Source organism: Cyphellophora europaea (assembly GCF_000365145.1).
Source record: "Cyphellophora europaea CBS 101466 unplaced genomic scaffold supercont1.2, whole genome shotgun sequence".
Taxonomy (NCBI): Eukaryota; Fungi; Ascomycota; class Eurotiomycetes; order Chaetothyriales; family Cyphellophoraceae; genus Cyphellophora; species Cyphellophora europaea.
In genome coordinates, this window is record NW_008481808.1 from 1,920,001 (window position 1) to 1,943,459 (window position 23,459).

Genomic DNA, 23,459 nt, shown 5'->3' on the forward strand with positions numbered 1-23,459 from the left:
CAAGAACCTGTTAGAGGAGGGTTTCGATGTCACGACCTACGATAAGAGATCCTACGTTGGTGGGCTATGGAAACACTCTGCTGAGAACGCAACAACCGTCACCCCCAATACGGTCTTCAATTCCAGCCGATACCGATGTGCTTTCACTGATTTTCCATTTCCCGACGATGTAGATGACTACCCTACTGCCCAACAGAGTTAGCCTCGCCCGTCTCTTCAGTGCTGTCAAAAGCTAAGCACGAGCAGTGTACCGATACCTCCAGAGCTACACCGATCACTTTGGCCTCAGACCCAATATCCAGTTGAATGCCGCCGTCCAAGACTTACGCAGAATCGATGGACAGTGGGAACTCGTCCTCCTCATAGACGGAATTGAGAAGACCGCACGCTTCGACAAGCTCATGGTTGCTGTTGGAACGTTTCATACTCCGATTATCCCAGAGATAGAGAATATCGACAAGTTTGCCGGCGATGTCCGCCACTCCATCACATTCAGTCCCTCTGAGCAGTACAAGAACAAGAGGGTGCTGATAGTCGGCTTCCATGCCTCAGGGGTAGACGTAGGCTCCTCTCTTGCCGGCATCGCCTCCAAGATCCTTTTCTCCCGCAAGAACGGAACAATCATTCTTCCCAAATTTGGACCGGACGGACGAACTTTCGACCAGGCGTTGACACTGCCGCTGATGTTCTTCCAGATGACCTTAGAAAAGTATCTGCCCAGGCTCTGGTATTATCTACTCGACAGCATGTGTATCCAGATAATGAATAAGGCTTTCCCGGGTGCAGCTGAGAAGTACCGCCTGTTGCCCGCCCCATCGATGGAGACAACAACTCCCCTGATTGTCGACCAAATCTGGCCATTCCTCGAATCTGGATTTGTCGAGCTCACAGGTGCCGTGAAGAGAGTCACAGGTCCAAGGTCAGTAGAGCTGATGGATGGGACGATTCTGGAAGACCTAGACGCCATAATATACTGCACCGGCTACAGAACCGAGGTCCCCTGGATGCCTCAGGAGTGGCAGCCTGTCCCCAGCCCGGGTGATCCACCCTCGCTGTACCAGAACATCTTCCCACTGCACTCGGATCCCGAGGTCCGCAATTCATTGGCATTCATGGGCCAGGGAGCCACGCCATTCCCCGGATTCGCAATGCTCGAAACAGTCGCCATGACAGTCGCACAGGTCTGGAAGGGCAAAGTCCAGCTGCCACCGCTTGAAGAGATGCAGAGTTGGTATCAGAATAACGTGGACAGCCGTGAGGCAGTGAAGAAGCGCATGAAGTACGATGCAACCTACTACCCTCTGCTGCTCCCGCTGGGACCCTGGTGGTCATTTCTTGACAAGACCTCGGGGACTGATATCATCGAACACTTTTCGTGGTAAGTGACATGTACACTTGATCCAGATTTTGACCGCAGCGGGGGGAACCTACTCCCTGACATTGTTCCCCCACCTCATCTTCTCAGACCACAAACCGCCCGCTGCAGGTCTGCCTTAAGACAACTAATTGACTAACAATTCCCGTGTGTGGCAGGACGTCGTGGAAGAGTTGGTCCTTCTGGTGGCGCGACCGAGAACTGTACCAGACCTGCAAACAGCAGCCCCTGTCGCCGGCGGTGTTCCGATTGTTCCAGGGGGACAAGCGCAAAGCTTGGGCGGGCGCGCGGTCGCAGATCTTGTACGACCATCGACTAGCGGAGAAACGGAGTCAGATCAAACTGGAGAGGGACAGGGAGGATAAGAAGGAGCGTTGAGGGACGCTGTAGATTTCCCGTCAGCGTTTCAGAATGGAGAAGGACCGCTGCTGACCTTCTGAACAATGTAGATGTATTACAGAGCTTGGCATGACTTTAGGATATCATTCAGAGCAGCAGACAATAGTCTCAAGACATGCTTCTCGGTTGCAGACCTACTATGCGAAGGTAACAACAGATCTTGATGGCAGGTCTGCCAAGACTACGACCTCTACGGACCATCTGACCTTTCGTGGCGGTAAGCAGGATGCGTGGCAGAGGATGGTGTGCCGAGCGGCTCAGGACCATGGAAATAGAGAGCCGGATACACCTGAAGCAAAGAATCCGGAACCAAATTGTGCATTCCTCAAATGCCCCCGTGAGACACCCAAACCATGCTACGGCGCTCTCCAGTCTGCGAGACTGTAAACACCTCCTCCCCCCTTTGATATAGCGGCCAAAATCCAGGTGTCTGTTCCTCGACCGCTTTCATCCTGCAAAACCTCGAGGCCATAGTTCCGTTGTGCGACAGCGTGGGCCGCTCTTGCCCAAATACTTTGTCTGTCAATGAATTTGTTCAGCACTCGGAATGGCCGATGCCGCTCAGGCGCGGGCAAAGTTAGTCTCGCAGTATCCAGATGATGTATTGATCGCAGCGGATGTATGTGTTGCTTCACTTCGTAATGTCGCAGCACTGATCGGCTTGCCTTTGCCAGCGCAGTAAGCCTGGCACCATGACCTTTATCCTCAGCGAGAAGTGATGTGAATGGCGACAGCCCTCGGAGTAGTAGCACACGCTTGACCGAGCAAAAGGGCCATTCCATGGACCGAAGATTAGACTTGAGACCCTTGGCACTCAAGGTACCAGCTAGTATCGAATGCGCGGCACTGATGCCAGAGAGTGTAGCGGCGTCCTTGCATATTTCTTCCACGAGACGTTGCTGATCGAAAATGAAGACATCAGAGGCTGAGGTAAAGGTATGATCATCCCAGGTCGCAAACGCTTGTTCTGCCTCTGCGACAATCTGCCGGAGGCTCCAAAGAAAGGTCTCCAATCCGAAGAGGAAAGAGAATAAACATCTCCGAAGCTCGCCAGCTTTAGTAGCACGAAGGTGCCTTAGGGCTGCCTTATCAGCGGGCCGTGTCTGTAGGTTCAGGTTGGAAATCATATGTGTGGATAGTATGCCAGCAAGCTCCCAGATATCTGAGTATTGCTGTTGCAATTGGACGTAGCGGAGCAAGTCCGAACAAATGTCAGAAGACTGGGACTGGGACTGGAGCGATAGTAGCATATGCTCGCGCTTCAGTTGTCCGCAGTACGCATCGCAGATACCCCGCTCATGATCGTGGACCAGGTTGTGGAATGACTTGCAGCTGCTTCGAAGGCTCAAGAGGTCTTTCGCTGTTAGCCAACGGAAGATTGCGATGATTATCTCGGCTGGCTGTGCTACGAGACACGGAACAATATTCTCGGGTTGTAGAGAGGTAACGAGCTGGTCCGACATTATTACGGATCTAGGGAGCGTCGCTGTCCGTTAAGCAGAATAGAGGACAATCTAAGCTAGAGAAGAATAGTACTGTCAAGGAATGCAATTATGGGGTATCATAGCAGGAAGCCGTTCGCATGCTTCAAGGATATGCTAAGCCACTTCTACAGGCAGGATAAGAATGTTGTGAAGATTTGAATAGTGAGACATACATATATGAAGGAATATTAGCTGAAGCTCGGCAGTGAAGAGCGAAGAACGGTGCTGGCGAGAAAGTGTTCAGTTGTCGTTAAGAAAGTACCAGGATTGCAGATCCGGGGAGGGACGCTAAGCGGAAGTCACTGCGGGGCTCTTTCCGATAAGGCTGAACTCGAGATAACTTTTTTTCGCTGCCTCAAAATTCCGATCGCTGGACCGGACTGCGCACCTGTACCGCGGCATAACGTTCTGGTCGATTGCACCTCCGCTAACATGTCTTCAAAGGATATTGACTTATCGTCGGATGAGGAAGGAGACTACACCACGACAAATGTCACACTTGGCTATGCTTCTGTTGAATTGACTGGCGATGACATCAGTCAAGTTGGTGGGTATCCAGTAGGTCAACAATCACTTGCACATAGAAGTCACGTCTAACGAACACAGACGTGGATCGATGCCAATTCCACTCCCCCGGCAGCACTTGCGAGATGCAAGGTCTGCAATGGGTACACATCCCTCCTCCTACAACTCAACGCCGACCTCCAGCAACACTTTCCACAAGACAGCAGAAGGTTACATGTGCTATGTTGTCCGAAGAAGGCATGTTCAAAGAAGATTGGAAGCGTGAGAGCCTTGCGAGAAGTGAAGAAACCAGCGTCAAGGAAGCAAACATCTGAGTCACCAAGACCTTCCGCTGTCTCCGTGCAGCCCAGACAAGATCTCGGATCTGCTCTCTTTGGCGGCCCTACAAGTCCCCCACCATCGAATGCCAATCCGTTTTCGACGTCTTCGTCGACTGCTCCTCAGAATCCTTTCTCCAGCCTGGGACCAGCCTCTTCACTGGCAGCATTGCCACCACAAACCCCCGTCAACGACCCCGAGCCGCCCACTTCAACTTTCGCCGACAAGCTCAAGATCTCCTCGTCAGTACCTACAGCTAGTTCCAGGACGCAAGAGCCTTGGCCAGAGCAGTCCGCTTTTCCACCTCCATTCGCGCAATTGTACCTAGATGCAGAAGCCGAAGAGCTCGATCCAGAGGAAACTGCTGAGCCTGCCAATGGGCCATCCAAGACCCAGTACGATGTCGACGATTCCAACAGCAATGCGTTGGATAAGGACACATTCGAATCATCTCTTGACAAGACCTTTCAGAAGTTCTCCGATCGAATAGCACAGAATCCGGAGCAGGTGCTCCGGTACGAGTTCAAGGGGCAGCCACTACTTTATTCCGGGCACGATGACGTGGCGACGCGATTTGTTGTGCCCCATGGAAAGGCTGGTGCAACTAGAGGGATCCCGAGATGTGAGAGCTGCGGCAGTCAGCGGGTGTTTGAGCTACAATTGGTGCCTGGGCTCATCTACGAGCTGGAGAAGAACGTAGCCATGGATTTGGAAGAAGGCATGGAGTGGGGTACGATCTTGGTCGGCACCTGTGCGAACAATTGCGGTGAGGCAGGAACAGTGAGTTTCAGAGAGGAGTGGGTAGGAGTACAATGGGAAGAGAGGTTGTCGAAGAAATAATAATGGGACGCATTGTACGACCAATTCACGACTTGACCACAGCTTCTCCGCTCTCTTTCCCTGTGCCAGCACGGGAAAAGGGTCGAGTCATCAGACAAGTCACGACAGCACTGGAGAGCCGGAGCAGCACCGCACGCACAGTCAGCGAGTGGTTACTGCAGAGAACATGTGAGGTGAAGGGCAATGCCGTCAACTAGTCGCAAATCGTCCTGCGTTCTGAAAGCCAAAGCTCTGTAGACTGTTGAAGCGAGTGCTCGAGACCACCTCACAGCAGAGTTCTTTCGGAATGTCCCCAATATGGGCAAGAATAGATGTACTTGTACCTATGAATCTCTTGTCCCAAGAGATATGCTTGGGTGTTCGACGAAACTTTCCCCATCGGTCTGGAAGTGACTGAAGATCAGAACAGGCCAGATGACCTCCGTCATCCTCTCGCAGACATCTGACTCTGGGTACCGCGTCGGCGTTTTAGCAGGCGTGGATTTCGGTGTTGGAGATGAGTGGGGTTTCGAGAGCCAATGCAGCCATGGAAATCCAATTCCGTTTCTTGGACCGGGTCCTTATCGCACGCTTGCCGCACGGAATCTCGAGCATTGCATCGTTACAGGCTGCACAGCATCAAGCACGAGTCAGTGGCAGCTGATGTGGTATCAAAATGCCGACCCGGACTATCACCAAAAGAGAAGATTGAACCATTAAAGCTGATGGACTACTCCACGATCACCAGCTCCAAGCCGGTCGTTGCGCCAGCCATTTCCGCGTTCATTCCTGTTACCAATCAACGAATCTCCTCCTGCTCAGCTTTCATCTCTGGTATCTATTCGGAGATCACAAAGTCAGTCTTGGTTGAGCCTCCTCCGCCGCTGACAGCCTCCCAGTACTCCGTAGGCGTATCTGTAACTCAAGATAGTACGGAGTACACCATCTTTTTCCATTCCCTTCCACTATCGACATCTCTTGCCCGGCCCAAGACAACGGTGGCGTTGTTCCGAGCGCTTGACGTCACCCTGCCCACTCGCAAAACACTCTATCTCTTCGGCAGCTCATGAATCTCGCTACCGCCCGAGACCACCGCGGCCGGCCTACCGTCAAGAAAGCGGCTCTGCCCTGATTTCCGCTCCCTAAGCACAGAACTAATATATACGAACGTACCCGCGGCTGCATAAGAGCCACCATCCGTACATTAATACGTGGCAGCACCACATCCAATAACGAACCATCCCCAAGACTCTCCCCAAGCGAGGATGCAGAAACAGGAAAAATTGCTATTCCCATGTTTGCCGGAGCCCGAAGGGCTAAGCAACTGATTCCAACACCACTAGTCCCGAAACACGCACCCTCTCCGCCCCGCCCCAGCCTCATCGCGTGGGCGTCAAGTTCGTGGCTCTAGCGCGCCCAACCTAAGCCTCTTGGGGCTACTCGCGATCGCAATGCAGTCCGAGAATTACGCAAAATAGCTTGGAAGGCTCCAGCTCACAGCACAGAAGAAGCTTAGAACCGTCCAGAGCGTGTCACCGCGATCTGGACCCCGCGTCATCCCAGAACGCGTTTTCTGGGGTGCTCGGCAACAAAAAAAGTTTCTTTTGTGCCCTGGTTTGTGTCTTTTTGGCTTGATTACAATTTGCACAAAGTCGTTCGACCCGTGTCCGGAGATGGCCCCCACTCGTGAGCGTTGGCCAGAGCTCCTGTTTCTTTGGATCGCAATATTGATGCCGATGGCATCGACGTGCAGCCAGTTCTTTTGTGTAGACAAATTTCGATTACTCGCGTGCCCGTTGTCGCTCTGGTCGCGTGTTCTGCTTCCGGCCTCGGTAGACTCTCACGCTAGCAAATGCGCTTGAACGGTTCCACGACACGGTTCTTGCACTGCAGACGATGACATAGACTCAAGGAATTTTGCAATAATGCTTTCTGTATTGGTAAACAATGGTTTCGCTACGCTACGCTATCATGCTGTTACCTATACTGCTTCAAAGACACACACATCCTGCCTGACCCGTGCTTCGTTACTTTTGGCCTCGCAGGTTCGCACATCAAAAACTAATAGGCGGAACTCCCGCTTTGCTCCGCACATGCTGACCCAATCCTGGTAACCTCCACCTTTCTTGATCGCAATTTCTCTTCCTCGGCCATAGGGCCTTCCACCGTTTGCTCCAAGCTTTCGGAGCTTCCTTTGTCGACCTGCGAGTAGGGGTGCTGGGTTGGGCGACCGTGCATCAAATCCATCTGGGGGCTGCCCCAGCGGAGTTGGTTGTGACGATCCATCTAGAATCGTATCAAACAATCGTTGTTTTAGTAGTGATGAAAACGCTGAAATGATAGACGTGAGATAGGAAAATTCGAATGCTGATAGGACGACGCTTTGAGTCTTTCGTTGCAGTGCATTAGTTGTACATGTGGTCGCAAAGAGGCCGCTGTACGTAAATCATGATCGAGGCATGAGCTCGTCACCTAGCTGAAGGGCCAAGCCCTGGCTTGTGGGCATCTTGCGTGATGCGTCCATTGGTCGGGCCAGACGACTGGGAGTCTTGGCCAGCCCGGGAGTACGGCCGCCCCAAGGAGCTTGACCTGGCGAGGGAGTCACATTGCAGAAGTCGGCGAGGTTGAAGCTCTGACCTGGTGTCAATGCCCCATTGAACAGGCTGAGATTGTTGCCGGGGGTGTTCATAACAGACGATGGGAGGTGAGTGTGTTGAGATGGGGGCGTCGAAGGAGGCTTTGCTGAGCTGGAGATATGGGCAACATTGACGGCCGGTGAGCGAGAAGGGGAGTTGGCGAGGTAGAGGAGGAGATCAGCACCGGACTGCTTCGAGGTGGCAAGTCGTCGGTGGGCGGGGGGAGGTGTGCGAGGGGGTGATGAGATGATACTTGAGGATGGCTCATGGCCAAGACCTGTCTCGTGATCTTCTTCTTCTGAGTGAACATCGAACATGGGCGAGTCCTCAATGGTATGTTGTGGAAGCGAAGCAGAGTCGAAGTCTGTCGAGTCTGTGCGGCCCAGAGTAGGGGAAGACTGAGCCAGGCCGTTGTCATGCTTCCAATTGCTAGGGAGCTCATGTTCTGCAGCGGTAGCAGAAGCAGAACGCACTCTCTTTCTCGAGGTAGTGTAGGGCTTTTCAGGAATTTTGAACGTGCCGGTGTTGGGACGACGACCAAGGTGGCTGCCGGCTGACGAGTTCGAGGGCAAAATGTCTTCGGAGTCATCCGAGGGCAGGTCTTCCTCGAAGGTAGGGCGTTTCCGCTTGAGGTGCTCGGCAACCTCTGGTTCAATTGAACGGAGGGTTCGATCTTGCCATCCATTCTGAGCTTTAAAGCTTGCGAATGCCAGGCAATCCTGGAGGTTACGAGCAACCTAAGGGTAATGTCAGAAGAGCACACAACTGGGGGAAAAACTGGTCCTCACCTTTGCAATTTCAATTCTTCTCATGACCTTCTCTGCCACCTGAGAAGGAGCATAAGGATCATGTTGAGGAGGAGCCATGTTGGTAGAAAAAGAGTCGGCAAGCAGCATTGGGGAAGTATAAGTGTAAGTTAAGTCCAGTTCCAAGATTAAGCTGGAGGGGGGCTGAGCTGTGGGTGCGGCTGTTCCGGCTGGGTGCCAGGATCATGTGCAACTTGAACCGTGAAGTACCCGAGTTTCGTTGATGCCGAAGAGACTGGTTTAACGGATGGGCAACAGCAGCACTTGAACCTCGCTGAATACGAAAGGGAGGATTAAAGGTGGACAAGGCTCATGGACTTAGCGGTGCGTGCCTGATATCAAGGAACGTGGAATGCAACGCAGCTGGCAAAGTGGTCGCCGCAGGAGGAGGGGATGGAAAATGGCTGGCGATGGCTCCTGGCGTAGCTGATTGGCTGTGGTGGGCTTTGGCTCTCGCCTGGACTGTCATCCACCAGCCTGTCGCGCCTATGGGAAGCAATACGTACCCTGCGGATTCTGCTTGGATCACGCTGCGTCTGCAGCCGTCTGCGGAGGCTCGGTTTCGTCTCACTTTTCTCTCTAAAAAAGAGGGCCAGGAGCCTGGTGCTGCTCGCTGCTCGCCGCCCGGCGCTTGAGCTCGAGTCGCCGACGACTACACCATATCCACACAAAACGCGGCCAAGCCAACCTTCCTCAGAAATGCCACCAGAATAGGGCAGGCCGAAGAACTGCATCGCCGATTCAGGTGCTGTCAACGTCTCTTTACGTGCTTGCTTGATCGGCATTGCTTTCTATCCCTGCACAATGCCCACAAAATGCCTAGATGAGATCTTAACTTCGTGTATCTACCTCTTTAGCTTCCACGCCGCCTAGCAACATGCGCTTGCGGCCCTGAATTTTGAGGCCGCCGTTGCGTCTTGACACTCGTCCGGCCTAACTCTGACCCAGTCTCTCGCTACTGTACCCGACCTTATGTCTCTAGAGCTTCTTGACATGGATGATCGAAGATCTTTTCGGATCTTGCAAATAATGTTCAAGTGATCGAAAAATTGGGGCCCAGGGGGGTTTCGGCCTCCTGCATTGCGACTTGAAATTATTCGTTGGAGAAAGCAGCAGCAATTTCTGAGACGCCCTGACATCTGCAGCCACACATCTAATCCAACAGTTATCCTGTAGTGCGAATCCCAGGTTGGCCAGAGGCTACCTGTATATCTAATCCTTATCATGCCCCTTCTCGCTGGCCATTGAAAGTGTCGACCGGTTGCTCACTTCTGGCTATATAACAGTAGGACAACCTGTCGGCAAGCCTGGGGCAGTCCACTTTTACTTCGGTAACGCCTTTTGTCCAAGACGGCGCGCTCGGTCCTCCTATCGCCCAAGCGGTCGTGAGCGGCACTGCTGTTGTGGCCGCCGGGCCCATAATCAATCTCTCCATCAGCGGTAGACAATTGTCATGCGTCGAGGAACAACCCTCGCAGACCATCGGTCTCCTTGGCGTCCGGGCGGCATTTCTCTTACTGCAGGGCTGGCATTCTGCAATCCGCAATCCGCATTCCCGATTACTGCCGAGGCGGCTTCAACTCGTGTTTCCCAGCCTCGATCGCAGCCTTGCATGCTCCGTCCACAAGGCTGCAACCTAGACTCTTGTAGGCTAGCTCCCGGCCGTTAAAGTTGTTGATAGCAAGGGAAGTGGCGCCCGGCGAATGGGCGATGACGATTCGGCATGCGCAAGCTCTTTATCGTTCAACCCATGCTTTCCCTGCTCCCACGCAATCTGGTGGGTGCGGCGGCTTCACGGCACTGCGTAGGCAATGGCAAGTGCAGTTTCCTCTCATCATCAATACACCTTGCTGTCGACATTGTCGGTCTCTTTGCCACCCAAATCATTCTCGGCCTATCTTGTCGCTCGTTTGTTGGCGGACTTTGTCGCTCTAGTCACGGCTGATCATCGCCGAGCACATGCAAGTGTATCGCTCCGGTTGCAGACTCCGCTTCGTTGTCCAACCTAATGTACTGAGCTGCGACGCAGCCTTCTATTTTGCATTCGAAGCGTTCACATCCCCTAATCGTCACCTGTGAATTTAGCATGCCGTTCTTCAAAGAGCTGCGACGGCGCTCGAAGGCCAGCTTCCGGACTTCCGACTCTTCCAACGACTCAAACGGGAATGTCCCCACCACCAAATCGTCTTCGACTCTCAGCTCTGCTCTAGGCGGTAGCACCACTCCGCCTTCAACCTACCACACCAACGGTTCCAACAGCAACCTAGGGAATGGCAAGGCTAACAACGATGCTTTCGTTCCGCCCGTCCCGCAACGTCCGACCGTTGTACCATATTCCAACCGGAACAGTACCATTGTACGTTGCAATAACTCGCAGCAACGGAATACATACTGACAACTTAGTCGCAGACCCTCTCGCCATCCGGTTCGACGCCGACCATGCGCGCACCTTTTCCTACGTCCCCATACGCACCGAAAATCACATCGATACTCGACAATTCCGTTGTCTATCAGAAAGTCTTGTTGGTCCAGGGCGAAATCGGTGAAGCAGCCCAGAAGCCCCTGGATGGGACAGTCACCATAAACCACGATAGGGACGGGCTATCATTTCCTCCAACGTATTGGCCAGTTTCCGACTCGTACTTCAAGGCCTTGGTCTATCTATCTCCTGGTTGGAATAAGATTCGCTTCGACTTTACGTCCCCAAAACTCAGCTCAAGCAGTAACCCTGCTGCTCCACCATTGCATTCCTCTTTCTTGATGCTGAACTATCTGCCGCTGAACAGCGCCCCTCCACTACATCTCGTCATACTCGCTGGGCGCGATTCGCCATGCACCTTCGATGCTTCTCCAGAACGCAGAGAAAAAGAGGGAAATGACTTGGACCTTGCGATGAGAAAATTTCGAATGGCTGCGCATCTATGGCAAGCATTTACAGCGGAACAAATGTACCGCAACAAGTTTGGTCGAAGATGCTTTCGTTTTGATGAAGAGTGGCAGACCGGTACTCTTTCCATGAGAGATTGGGAGACCGGAACCATGAAAAATGAAGCCAAAGTGCACCTCGTCCGCTCAGATAAAACAATGGAAGAGCTGCGCACCCTACAGATTGCGCAGCAGTACGGTCCCGCTGATAAGAAAGGAGAGCTCTACTCCATCGCAGCAGATGCCATCAAAAAGCATTTTCATATGCGTCCGGGGCAGAAGCAGTACGTTGCATGCTTGCTGATTGATTCTCAATGGGATGCGGAAGCAGGGACCATTCGTGCTCATGCAGCGCTGGGTGGAAGCAGCGACAACCTCAACCTTGCTATCTTTGGATCACACGCGCTGCAAAGCTACCCATCTTGTATCGAAGAAGTTGTTCCTAGCTTCATGGACTGTACACCAACAGACACGAAGCACGTGGCGAACGACTGCAACGAATCCGGAAGCAGCTGGGAAGCCGCCAACATTGGCATAGGTGCTCATATGCACGAGGTTGGTCATCTCTTAGGTTGCCCACATCAGGAGAACGGGGTCATGCTCCGAGATTATGTGCGCCTGAATCGGACTTTTCTCATCCGTGAGCCATACGCAACCCGCACGAAGTCACAGGGATTGAAAGTATGCAAGATGGAGGACGAATGCAGCTGGCATAGACTCGACGTACTTCGCTTCCGGCATCACCCCTGCTTCAAGCTCCCCGCCGATGAGTCGACGTCGGCGCAAGACGACAGCAGTCAATTCTTCCCTGTAGACAACGGACGGATCATCTGCTGTGCAGCAAGTGGTATTTCTTTCATCGAAATCCGCACGGAGGGTGACGACGTTTGCAGACACTGGATTGACTACAACACGAACGATCCGCGGAACAGCAGTCTTCCTCGTCAAGTCACATTGACCGACGCCGATATTCGTGCACGACTGCCGGAGAACAAACGGAAGCGGAAGATCCAGCTTGAGGTTTTCTCTGGGGGCTCAGGTAAAGTGAAGATCGAAGACATGGATGATCTGCTTTCTAAAAAGCACACGGTCAATCTTCCCCCTGTCCGACAGGCTCCCAAACAGGACGAGGGCCTGACTATGAATGCGCTGAATGGAGTCGTTGGGCTCAGCCGAACATTGACCTCGCGCTTAGGATTCAAGAGCAAGAAATTGGGCCTTTCGCAGCTTCAAGGCAGTCAAGAACAAATGGTTATTCTGGAGAGTGCCAATATCCAGTCCAAGCTCTTGACATCGGTGAAGACCTATCATGGTTTGGGCCTGGATGGCTTGGAGTTCTGCTACGAGGATGGCAAGTCGCAGCTCTTTGGCAAGAGAGGCGGTAAGCCGGGAGGTGATGAATTCTTCCTTGGTAAGCAACGACGTTCCGCGTCAAACATCCCAACTGACCTCGATAGATACTCGAAGAGGAGAGACGATTCTCGGCTTTTACGTGCGAGCAGGGGCCTGGGTTGATGGCATCGAAATTCTCACAAGTACTGGGCGACGTTCTGGTGTATTTGGCAACGCCAAGGGAGGCTCAGGGTAAGCATGATCGTTCGACTAAGTTCTGCAGAAGCTCACGCATTGCAGGCATACTTTGATGGCGCCTCGAGGGTACTATTTGGCCGGCATAGCTGGTTCTTGTGGTTCATGGGTTGATGGGTTCCAAATAATAATTACACGGTGAAAGATACAGGAACACTGTATTCGATTGACATCCGCAGCATTGGGAACGGACCGTGCAGACACATGAAGTCGCAGCAACAGCACCGTCGGGAAAAGGAATGGGTTCATAAGTGCGCACACAGACGCAAAATGGAGCGCTGCATTGTAAAGGAGCGCAGGGCCACCAATACAGTAATGTGTATACGACAGGAACAGCACACGAATACCTACAGGATTGTGAATAAGGTTCTTTCTGGGGCAGTGATGTCCCGTCGGTCCGGTGACACCCATTGTCTTGATGAGAGCTAATGAGATTCCTGCTCGAGACCTTGACGATCGATCGGCAGCTCACAAACAACGCACCTCGACTCAAGGAAATCGACCAACAACGAATTTTCAGCACACTCTGCTGCAGGGAAGGAGCCTGTTGGGCCACGGTGGGTAATCTCGTCTGTATGTACAGGCAGCCTCGGCAGTCAAAGGTTCAAACACAGACGGGCCGTCTCAAGAGCAGAAGTCCTCTGCTGTACTTTGTACGTGCATTTCGGAAGGAGTGCTCGGTTGATAAAAAGTAGTTGATTAAAGGGGGACTTGGAGTACAGCTCAGCACGGCGAGGCGGAGCAATGGACTTTATTCGGGAGGAGTTTGCGTGCTTAAGTTACCTTAGGTACTGTACATAGAACGTTGGTCGGCGCACGTTACGGCATGGTAAAGAAACGTGGTAAAAAGCGGCAGTTTGTACGGAGTATTTGTTGAGAGTGCCAGGACTGCACCTGGACCACAGCTACATCCGCCGTAGTATTCAAAGGCTTTCTTTCTCGACGTCTTCTTTCCGTCGTGTTCGCTGCTATAGCTTCACGGTTTAAAACCAGCTGCCGACGGAACAATGATGGACCTCGTGAGAGAATCCCTGCTCTTGATAATTTCGCGGGTGCGCTCGCGCGTACACCTTTACTCAAAAGAGGTGCCGTGGGCTAAGCGCCGAGAGAAATTTGTTCGAGAAGGGTAGAAGATTTCACAATTTCACCACCCCGGTCGGCGACACGCGGATGCAATCTCAGCAGGCTCTTTTCATCTCACCAGGATGTGCGTACGGAGTATCACTCACCATCAACTTGCACATTATTTTTTCAAAACGCCTAACTGGCTAAGGATGGGAGACGAAACTAAGACGTTTGGGTTGGTGTTTCTCGCGTTCTGCGCCCGCTGACGTCGATAGTTTCAAATATAGTGCGATCGACAGTACCAAATGCTTCTGTACCGGCGCCTGCAGCTACTATTGCAGATATCCGAAAGACACGAACGTCTTGCAGCGCATCGCGGTAAGACTAGCTGATGCTTTGTCTCGTGTAAGCGGCCTACCACCCAGCGAGCAGCAGGTCCCAAGAAACCCTATCAGGCACCATGGCCCCACGTGGCTTTTCGATAGTTGACCGCTTGTGAGGGCCACGCGCGGCATGCAGCGCTGGCACCCCCCGATCCGAGCTTAGCGGACACCGAGTAACCGATGAATCTGCAGAATTGTTTACGGAGGCGTGATCGCTCGCTACGAGCGACGCTTCGGAAGGCCACCAAGAGCAACGGTACGTAACTGCTCCGTAGAATCCGAGTACTTGCGAGTGGTGTTGAAAGAACAAGCTTGTGGCGCGACAGGCCCCAAGGCCGCTACGGCGCCGCAGTACCGGCTAAATATCTCAATACTGCTGATGCTGTTGGGTCGCCAAACCCTAACGCCCGCAAGCGACATCACATTGGATCCAAACGATGTAGCCAGTACTGAAGCACGTACGGAGTACTTGATCGTGATCCTCGAATCTGGAAGCCGATTGCCTGTTTCGTGGCTTCAGATTTAGCGGACGCCAAGCAGAAGCGTGTGCCGATGCGGCGTCACAAAGCAATATCAGTATGCTTCGGGGTGGACGATGAGAGAGGCGGTTTGTGATAATGGCTACACTTATGCGGAGTAGGATGGTGGTCGATTTCGCTCATCAGGTACGGAGGCTGTTCGGCTGTTTCAAGATGTTGCCGGTCAAGCCACCATTTTCTCAAACAGCTGTGCTCAAAGTCCCTAAGATGTCTCTCAGCGGGGTTGCTCAAGAGCCGAAAGCAACGCTTGTGTATCAGTATACATACTTGATAAATGGGTCCAGTGGTGTGCTCGAGCCGGCCTGTGGCTGAAAACACTCACATGCGAGAGCAAATCTCCAACTGCACCACGAAGCTCCGAGCGATGAATGAGGGGTAGTCATACACATACCGTCTCACAAGAGATGAGTCACTTGACTTTTCTGCAATTGCCGTACGAAGCGGACAAAGTCGAGACTTGTGGGGTCCGCCCCATCCGATGCTGTCCGAGCATGAAAGTGCATAGCACGAAGTCGACACTTTTGCATCTGGGCCCCATCGGCAAAATTAGCTTTTCCAACGAACAATTCTTCCAGTGTACTCCGTATCATCAGTAAGCGACCGGCAAACCAGTCTCCCAAGGATGTCTGTTCGAAGGAGGAGGTCGAGATGGGTTCAGCCACAGTGATCGGCAGAGGTCTGCGAGGGGTCCGCGTCAGCTGAAGGTTTGGCAGACAGTTGCAAGAGGTTCACAGCGAGTCACAAGCGAGCAGAGCGGGTGCCTCGCGGCAGAAACACCCGAGACTCGCCACGATATGTGGCGGTGCAGGGCGATCGTTGCCAGATCGGACCGTGGTCGAGAGAGAAGGGGGAAACCGATAGACGATCAGGATGGAAATGACCACAGCAGAATTCCGGCCGCTGCAAAATTAGCTGCCATGGGCCAAAAGGGATTGCAGGGCCCGCAGGTGGACACTCTGGCTATGGCTGGTGTCGAGCAGGGGACCCTTGTAGCGCCTTCTTGTGGCCTCTCGCACCGGTATGCAAACACGGCCTAGGGTGCCGTCTCTGTGCGTTTCATCTCGGTGCAAGACGTGGCTGACAGCTCGCCGGGCATCACCAGCGCCACAGCTACACTCCACCTAGGCTCTCCACCTGGCACCTTCGGCTCGCGGAGCGTCCAATGCCACTGCCTGGAGCCACTGAACCTGTTGGGCGACCGCATAGGCGGTGCAGGCTGTGGAGGCGGTGGCTCACACGCCCGCCGTTACCTCCTCTAGCGTTGCGCCTAACCATTCACGAGGCCTCGCCCGTGGACCTTCTTCGGGCCTTCACCCGTTTGCTTGGACCTCTCCTCTCTCGTGAGCGCACCCCGGTCACAGTGGAAGTACACTTCGGAATCCCTGCAATCTCACCTGTCTACCCTGTCCTGTCTAAACCATTCCTATCCACTCCCATCTCCCATGACCCATGTTCTGGAAATCCACTTGTGAAATGGCCCTTACTTGTCGTGGCTGCAACTCGCCATCATCGCAGCAACCTCACTTCCTCATCTACATCTCCATTCCACCCGACGATCATTGCCTCAGTCCATGTACTTGTCTCTCGACCTTCTAGGCCCACGTCGCCTCGCTTCTTCCCTCGATCACGCTCTAATAATACCAGACATCGACCACTGCCAGCAACGCGCAATCTTCTCGGCGCAGCACTCAACTCACCGTAACACGCCTTGTTGACTCGACATCGCTGCCTGCCGCACTCATATGCGTACATCCTTACAGAGATCACCTCTGTCGGAACCCTATGCGCCGTATTGTCAATGATTTGATCCGGTCTGACCTCACCTGACGATCTGCGACACCTCAGCCACTTCAAATGTTTCGCAACACGCCCGCTTTCTCTCAGCCCTAACCATCACATTTCCTGAGACGACAAACCCCACAGTCTCTGGCGGCATGTTCTCTCATCGCCGTAATTCCCAGAAGCCCAACGAAGAGTTGTACCAGGCTTTCAAGGACAGCTTTCCGGGAGTCGGCCCTGGAACTAGTTCAGCTGACCCAGGGGCTGTCCCTGCAGTCGCCCAGAGATCGGCCTCGCTAAGTGAGGCATTGATCGATGCCCCATCGACTCAAAGGTATGTCTCTCCCACTACATTGTCTTATCTTGACTACCGTCACCGTCGCCCTTGGCCCCCAACTTGCATTATGGATGGTGACGCCGACTCACCCAGTGGACCCCCCACTGACTACTTTACCAGACACTATGAAGCTGTCGACGAGAGCAAAGAGGCAGATGCAACACCAAAGACATATGGCGATTCATGGCGGTTGACGCCTTCGTTAATGGATCCCAACTCTTATGCTTTTGCTGCCTTTGCGAACCAAATGCCGGGCTACTACACGCCCACACCGGGAGGATTTTCAACGTTGTTCCACAGCTCAGCGGGGGACTTGCACACTCCGGGCATGGGCATGAACACACCTCTTTCGCTACCTAGTTCTGTACATGGCCTTCACGCACAAGACGCCAACATGCATCTGCAGCATTTCAACCCTCAGATGCTTCATCACCCCCAACTCTACCACGACCCATTTGGCCAGCACCAGAATCAACTACTCCTTCAGCAGCAACAGCAGCAGCATCACCACCAACAGCAACAGCAGCCAACTTATGCGCCACATCAGTTCCTCCAGCACCAAGATTCTGGCTATGTTGCGATGGACGATTCACCTCACAAGACCACACCGCAACAGCACGAGATGATGCTCGCGCAACCTCCAGCCCATCAGACCGTACAGCCGCCTTTACCGGGCAACGTACAGGTCCCCAGCATGCCGCTTGGCGAGAAGTACGTTAATTCAGAGTTCACCAACATGTGCCAGGCTAACGATCCCAACAGATTCCGCTTCCATACTACTCTCAATGCACCGACCGCCATGATTAAGCATGCCGACGAGATCCCAGTGACCTATCTCAACAAGGGTCAAGCATATACAATCTCAATATTCGATACCAGGCCCCCTGGCCCACAGTCAGCTTCTCCTGTCCGATACCGAACTTACGTCAGAGTATCATTCGAAGACGAACAACAACGAGCCCGACCAGGCGCGTGTTGGCAGCTCTGGAAAGAAGGACGCGGATCCAATGAGGCGCACCAAAGAGGTGGGAAGCTCTTGGCTGTGGAAAGAGTCGATCCCAATCAGGGCGATGACCCCATCCGCAAGTCTCAGGTTGAGCTAGAGCACGCATCGTTCGACGGCTTCGCTGTGACGTGGTACCCCAACGCCACCGCCGGTGTTCCGGATTGCTCGATTTCTGTTCGCTTCAATTTTTTATCCACCGACTTCAGCCATTCCAAAGGCGTCAAGGGCATCCCCGTCAGGCTCTGTGCAAAGACAGAGCTAATCTCACCTCAGTCCGCCAACATTAATGAGCCGGAAGTCTGCTTCTCCAAGGTCAAGTTGTTCCGGGACCATGGTGCCGAGCGAAAGCTATCCAACGATGTGGCGCACGTCAAGAAGACCATTGAGAAGTTGAAGCAGCAGATTGCCCAGGCGGAAGCTGGCTTGGGCGGCTCTGGCAAACGCAAACGCAGTGGCTCAACAGCCAAGGTCCCGCCGTCAAAGCCTGGCAAGGTTTTGAAACACAAGCGCACCTGGTCTGTCGATTCTGACGTCGAGGTCAGTCGGTCAGCTGCCGAAGAGGATCTTCACATGAAGCTAGTGAGCATGCAGGATATGTTTTCGTCGACGAGACCAGTCTCTGTGCTGTATCTACAAGGAGAGCCAGAGGATGATCCTGACCTACATCCTGTCAAGCTAACGGGCGGCGACACTGTCGAAGGATCTGCCATGACCCGTACCGAGACATGGGAATCAAAAGCCAGCATCGAGTCTCCCGGGTCTAACGGCGCCTCACCCAGCAGCAGTTCCGGATCAGAGTCCACACCGAAGCGAAAATACTCGGAACTGCAACAGAACACTATCCAGGAGGAGGACGAGGAGGAAAGCGCGCCTAGCAGCCGGCCTAGATCTCCGAATCGCCCCGTCAAGATACCAAAGCTAGAGGGCGAAACAAAGTTCGCCTCTGATCTACTGGCTCTTGATGTCGACAAGAGCTACAAGCCACCCACAGAAAGGCCGATAAAACCAGGTAAGTCCAGAGTTGTGCGAGTATGACCATTACTGACCATTCAATAGTCGCATGCTTCTATGTACGTCAAAAGGGCGATAGCAAAGAGTACTATCGAGCAGTTTATTTGCCTCAACGTACAGTACGCGACCTGGTCAACGGCATTTCCAACAAATTCCAAATCGAGCCTCATCGAGTGACGCAAGTCACACATGTCAATCCCAAAGGATTACATATCATTGTGGACGAAGATGTGGTACGCGAACTGCCGGAAGGACAGGATATGCTCGTGGAGTTCGCTCCTGGAGGCGATCAGGTCAAGCAGGAGTTTGCAACCCAACCACTGACGGATGCTATGGTGGACGGGATGGTCGAGCCCATCAATACCATCGTGTCGGACCCACTGGAGATGTGGCTCAATTACTAAGACGACATTTACTATTACTCTCACCACGACCGCAAAGACTGGTTTTCCTTGATGATACCCAACTTACGAGCGAACTGAGATTTTCATAACGAACACGATTATCATGTCAGGGTGGCGCCATTCGAGTTTTCCGCGTTCAAAACGATGCATGTTGGGGCTGTGTTCTGATATTTGCAATTTTCAGCATACATCAACCTCCCATCGACTGGGACTTGTTTCCTTTTCTATACGGCGGCTTGGTACGGCTATGGGAGACAGGAGCAGAATGGACCCAAAGTCGACAGCAGCCCTTCCTTCGGTCATTGATCCGGGCTACACGACCGTCTCTTTGAGTCCTGTAGGATCAAGCGCATACACGATTATTTTTTCATTCGACCAGGCCCCAGTCGCGACTCGCAGAGGATCTCAGCTCTGTCAGCGTGGGGCCTTTCTGCCTTTTGAACATTCTTCACGATACACACGAATTTTTGAGGATACCCGTGGCCGGTTTGATGGCCCCTTGTCTCTTGCCTTCTGGTGCTACAGATACATATGGAGTGTACTTTGATCCTGGCTCGCGCTAGGCATTTAATGTGTTGTTGGAAATTCTGATCGGGTTGCGATGAGTGGAGGACATGAGGTGTACAGTGACAGCGCAGCAGGGTCTGGCAGTCTTGGACGTGGATGGCGGTGAGGTCACAGCGGTGCAGATGCAGATGCAGGTGACGATGGCGGTGGAGGCGGTGGCGAAGGGGCAATATCCGAACGCGTTTCAAGTTGGGAGCATATCCGACTGTCTTGGTCCAGGCCAGCATTGAAACCCATTCCTACGGGCAAGGGAACCTGGTCGGTGAGCCTCAGACAGGCTGTTTCAAGGCTGCCCTTTCGGCATCTCCAGGTACCGTACAAGGGGATGGCAGAGGGGGAGAGCGGTAGTTGCATTAGAAGCGCATTCACAATGCTGCCAATCAGAAGCCAGTACCCGTTCATCTATCCGATTCTCCAAGGTTCCTGGGTCTTGGTCGGTAGAGAAGCTCGCGCGGCGGTACAACGTCTCGACTCCACCGGCCATCGGCGATGGATCTCTGCCAGCTGGCGCGCACGAGGCGGTGGGAGGGCGTGCACGGGGTCACCGTTGCGACAGGTCAGCTGATGGATTGCACACCGAGGTCCTTGTTTGGCCAATCTAAGTCTAGCAACAAACGGACCCATATGTCCACGGGGCTGCAGCGTGAGGGCAGCCAAAATTAATAAGAATAGCATTTCTCTTTTCCGGAGTGTTTGTTGCAGGTCCAATCAATCAATCGGGACCCGCAGGCTGGCGTCGGTGAGGAAGAGGCGATGTCTGCTATCCAGCGTTATGCCAAACTGAATCTGTCGGCAATCGCCTATACCTGAGTAGCGCCCAGCCATCGATGATTTCTTTTCCCATCACTTTACGAGGGACTTTGAATTGGTCTGGCCGGAGATTTCCAAGACAAAGAGCAACAGGGACGCGTCAGCTGCGAGGATAGTTTCTGATCGAGCGAGGACGCAACGGACAGTGCTGCCATGCCCACATCGGGTGCCGGTGCTAGCTTTTGCGTTACGGCAGCTGCAAACGACCGTCCTCCAACCCAGCGGCGGAACCCAAACTTGAGTTTGTGACGGTTCGTTGCCTAGCTACATCGTGACACAACCTGCATAGGCTGCCGCGGGGAGGAGCTCCGACCTAGAACAGCCGATGGTGTCCTCATCTCCGCTCTTGACAACCGCACTAAACTTGGGCTGAGATTGACCGGAGATGACAAGGACGATGTTCGGAACATGCGACTTTGAACAATCACCACTCTGCACTGCTGGAAAGGTTTTCCTGTACCCACCTACGGCTTGGTTTGACAGGGGCCAGCGAAGGAGCGGGAATGGTTGGCCGGCTAGGCTTCTGGTGCAGACAATCTTCGAAGCGCTTGTCTGCCGTCTTGTCCTGTGGCTGGAACGTTCTTATTCCGGAAGCTGCACCGCCACATACGCCACATGCGCCACAGATCAGCGCTCTAGCCACACATACACGTGAAGTGCGGGGTCTCATGTCACCGTGTGACGCAAGGTTTGGAAGCACGGAAGCCACCACGAATAAACTGCCTAATAACAAAGTTCAGTGCAACCTCTCACAAACCTTGTCGTCGACGAGGGGTCCAACGGCACCTGACGCTGCCCCCCTTCACCAGCCACACCCTCTGCCCGACATCAAGCCACATCGACATCACGATCGTCGCTTTTGACCCAATGCCCAACCTGTGCCATCTTCCCACAGGTCGCACTAGCATTCATTCAAACCACCATGCAGCACTGCTTTTCCGCTTCTCCCGAAAAAAAGATGCGGATGACTCTCTATCACCGGCCGAGCTCATACAGGCTCGCCACCGGGTGAAACATGCAGGGTGATCGCCATCAGTCTCGTTCCTGGTGCTACTGCAGGGTCTCTGTGGCTGTGCGGGAATGCTTCTCCCATTCGTCCAACCAGCGCCGTCCTCCCTTAGCCACACCTCCAGAGGATGCATCAAAAACCTAGCCCTTGATCAGCTGAACCGGCCTGTCTGGGCTCCCGACGGCCTCATTGCATTTTTTCTAACCGATTGCTTATCTACAAGGTGTACACGCGTTCGCACCGAAGCAGCATCGATCGTCGAGCATTCACAAAGGTACATTCTTCTCCAAGACTTTGGAGTGCTAAACTTAGGAGCCTTTATCGCCACCGAAACCCTGACTGAGTCTGCCTTACACACCAAGCAATTTTTTAGCCGAGAGGTAGGTACGAGCCAAACTCGACAACGTCAAACCGCTTCCACGCCGCACCATGGGACACACGGAGTCCACGAGAGTCGCCTCACTCGTACCCGACAACGGCCACACCGTCCATGCCCATGATATGCGGGTCCTGAAACTCCTGTAACGGGGCGGCGATACCTTGCGCGACAACGTTCGACCCTGCATAATGTCTTCCTTTGGAGCTACTACCTGATCAGCACTGCTGCAATCCTCAGGCTACAAGCTCGCAGAGGCTGTGTTGATGACCGCTCCAACCTTTTGCAAGCCAACTGTTTAGACAAGCACTGGATGTCCAGGGGTCTCGCAGTTTGCGGGCTATGGTGCCACCCATCTAGACTGTCGTGTCAACAACCCATGTTGATGGTCGTCGGCGATACTTCGAAGCAGGGCCAATGGTGCCTTTGCTTGCTGGGGCTCTGCGCGCATTGTCACCCCTTTCATTGTTCTCTCAGGCCCTTGCAATATCTCGGGCAGTGTCCCATCCATGCTCTACTGGGCGCTATCGTCTCGCTACCAGCAGCGCAAGATTCGGGCACGGGGATGCTGCCGTATCGGTTCGGCGCTCGCTTCTACTAGGACCAACCCTAATGCACCTCTCCTATCCAATAGCTGTACATTGACACCATATCTTGGCAGCGAGCCGTTGATGGGGGATGAGGTCGTGGAGCTACGGTCTCGTCTCGACAACGTGGCAATCTCAGGAGCGAAGTCAGTGCTGCAGGTGACACGCAATGAAGCTGCGGTCGCAAATCGGTCGTCTAGCCCTGTTTTGTGTCATTTCAAGAGGCATAATGTTGGTCGTAGTGACCAGGTGGTCGCGAATCGTCGGCAGCACACTTAGCGACGAAATGCAGGCTAGTTCTGGCGAGTGTCGGGGAGTGCAGGAATGCATCCTGGCCCGGCGAGAGCTATTGGTCCGACGCACCTGTCCTGAGCCGCACAGCTGTTCGTTGGCATGCATCTTTCGCCTCGGGAAGATTAGACGGTGAGTCTACCTTCCTTGTTCCGTGACACTAGTGGAGTCGTCCTCGCCGACGTCTCGTGCATGTTGCTTGCTTCTTCGATAACCTACTCGAATCGCGCTTGCATCTCGATCTCGACTTTGACCTGGCTGTGGGGGCTGTGGTCTGAGAATAGATACTGCGCTTGAATGCTTGCCACACTGTTGTCGCGTCCTTGAAGAAGGTGTGGCGATATTGCAGCGTCAGCATTGAACTTGCAAACAGAGGATCTCAGGCGTCGAGACACATTCCCACTGATGCTCTCTTCGAGCA

General features: G+C 53.5%; 5 protein-coding genes across 5 annotated transcripts; 4 read left to right on the plus strand and 1 right to left on the minus strand.

Annotated features, from left to right (window-relative positions):
- Positions 1-246: 246 nt before the first annotated feature.
- Positions 247-1,753, plus strand: HMPREF1541_02237 (uncharacterized protein; the record flags this gene model as incomplete). Its single annotated transcript, XM_008716593.1, has 2 exons — positions 247-1,378; positions 1,534-1,753. Coding segments are annotated over 2 exons (1,352 nt in total), but the record flags the coding sequence as incomplete, so codon positions are not given.
- A 1,937-nt stretch (positions 1,754-3,690) lies between these two features.
- On the plus strand, positions 3,691-4,941 carry HMPREF1541_02238 (uncharacterized protein; the record flags this gene model as incomplete). The annotated part of the gene is made up of 2 exons (XM_008716594.1): positions 3,691-3,816; positions 3,865-4,941. The coding sequence occupies 2 exons, from the start codon at positions 3,691-3,693 to the stop codon at positions 4,939-4,941; spliced, it is 1,203 nt and encodes a 400-aa protein (XP_008714816.1).
- Positions 4,942-7,366: 2,425 nt separating this feature from the next.
- On the minus strand, positions 7,367-8,422 carry HMPREF1541_02239 (uncharacterized protein; the record flags this gene model as incomplete). Its single annotated transcript, XM_008716595.1, has 2 exons — positions 7,367-8,293; positions 8,345-8,422. 2 exons carry the CDS (start codon positions 8,420-8,422, stop codon positions 7,367-7,369), a joined length of 1,005 nt encoding a protein of 334 aa, XP_008714817.1.
- A 2,026-nt stretch (positions 8,423-10,448) lies between these two features.
- HMPREF1541_02240 (uncharacterized protein) lies at positions 10,449-13,016 on the plus strand (the record flags this gene model as incomplete). The annotated part of the gene is made up of 4 exons (XM_008716596.1): positions 10,449-10,718; positions 10,772-12,698; positions 12,745-12,871; positions 12,920-13,016. The coding sequence occupies 4 exons, from the start codon at positions 10,449-10,451 to the stop codon at positions 13,014-13,016; spliced, it is 2,421 nt and encodes an 806-aa protein (XP_008714818.1).
- A 3,779-nt stretch (positions 13,017-16,795) lies between these two features.
- On the plus strand, positions 16,796-19,398 carry HMPREF1541_02241 (uncharacterized protein; the record flags this gene model as incomplete). Its single annotated transcript, XM_008716597.1, has 3 exons — positions 16,796-16,974; positions 17,098-18,992; positions 19,040-19,398. The coding sequence occupies 3 exons, from the start codon at positions 16,796-16,798 to the stop codon at positions 19,396-19,398; spliced, it is 2,433 nt and encodes an 810-aa protein (XP_008714819.1).
- Positions 19,399-23,459: the final 4,061 nt, after the last annotated feature.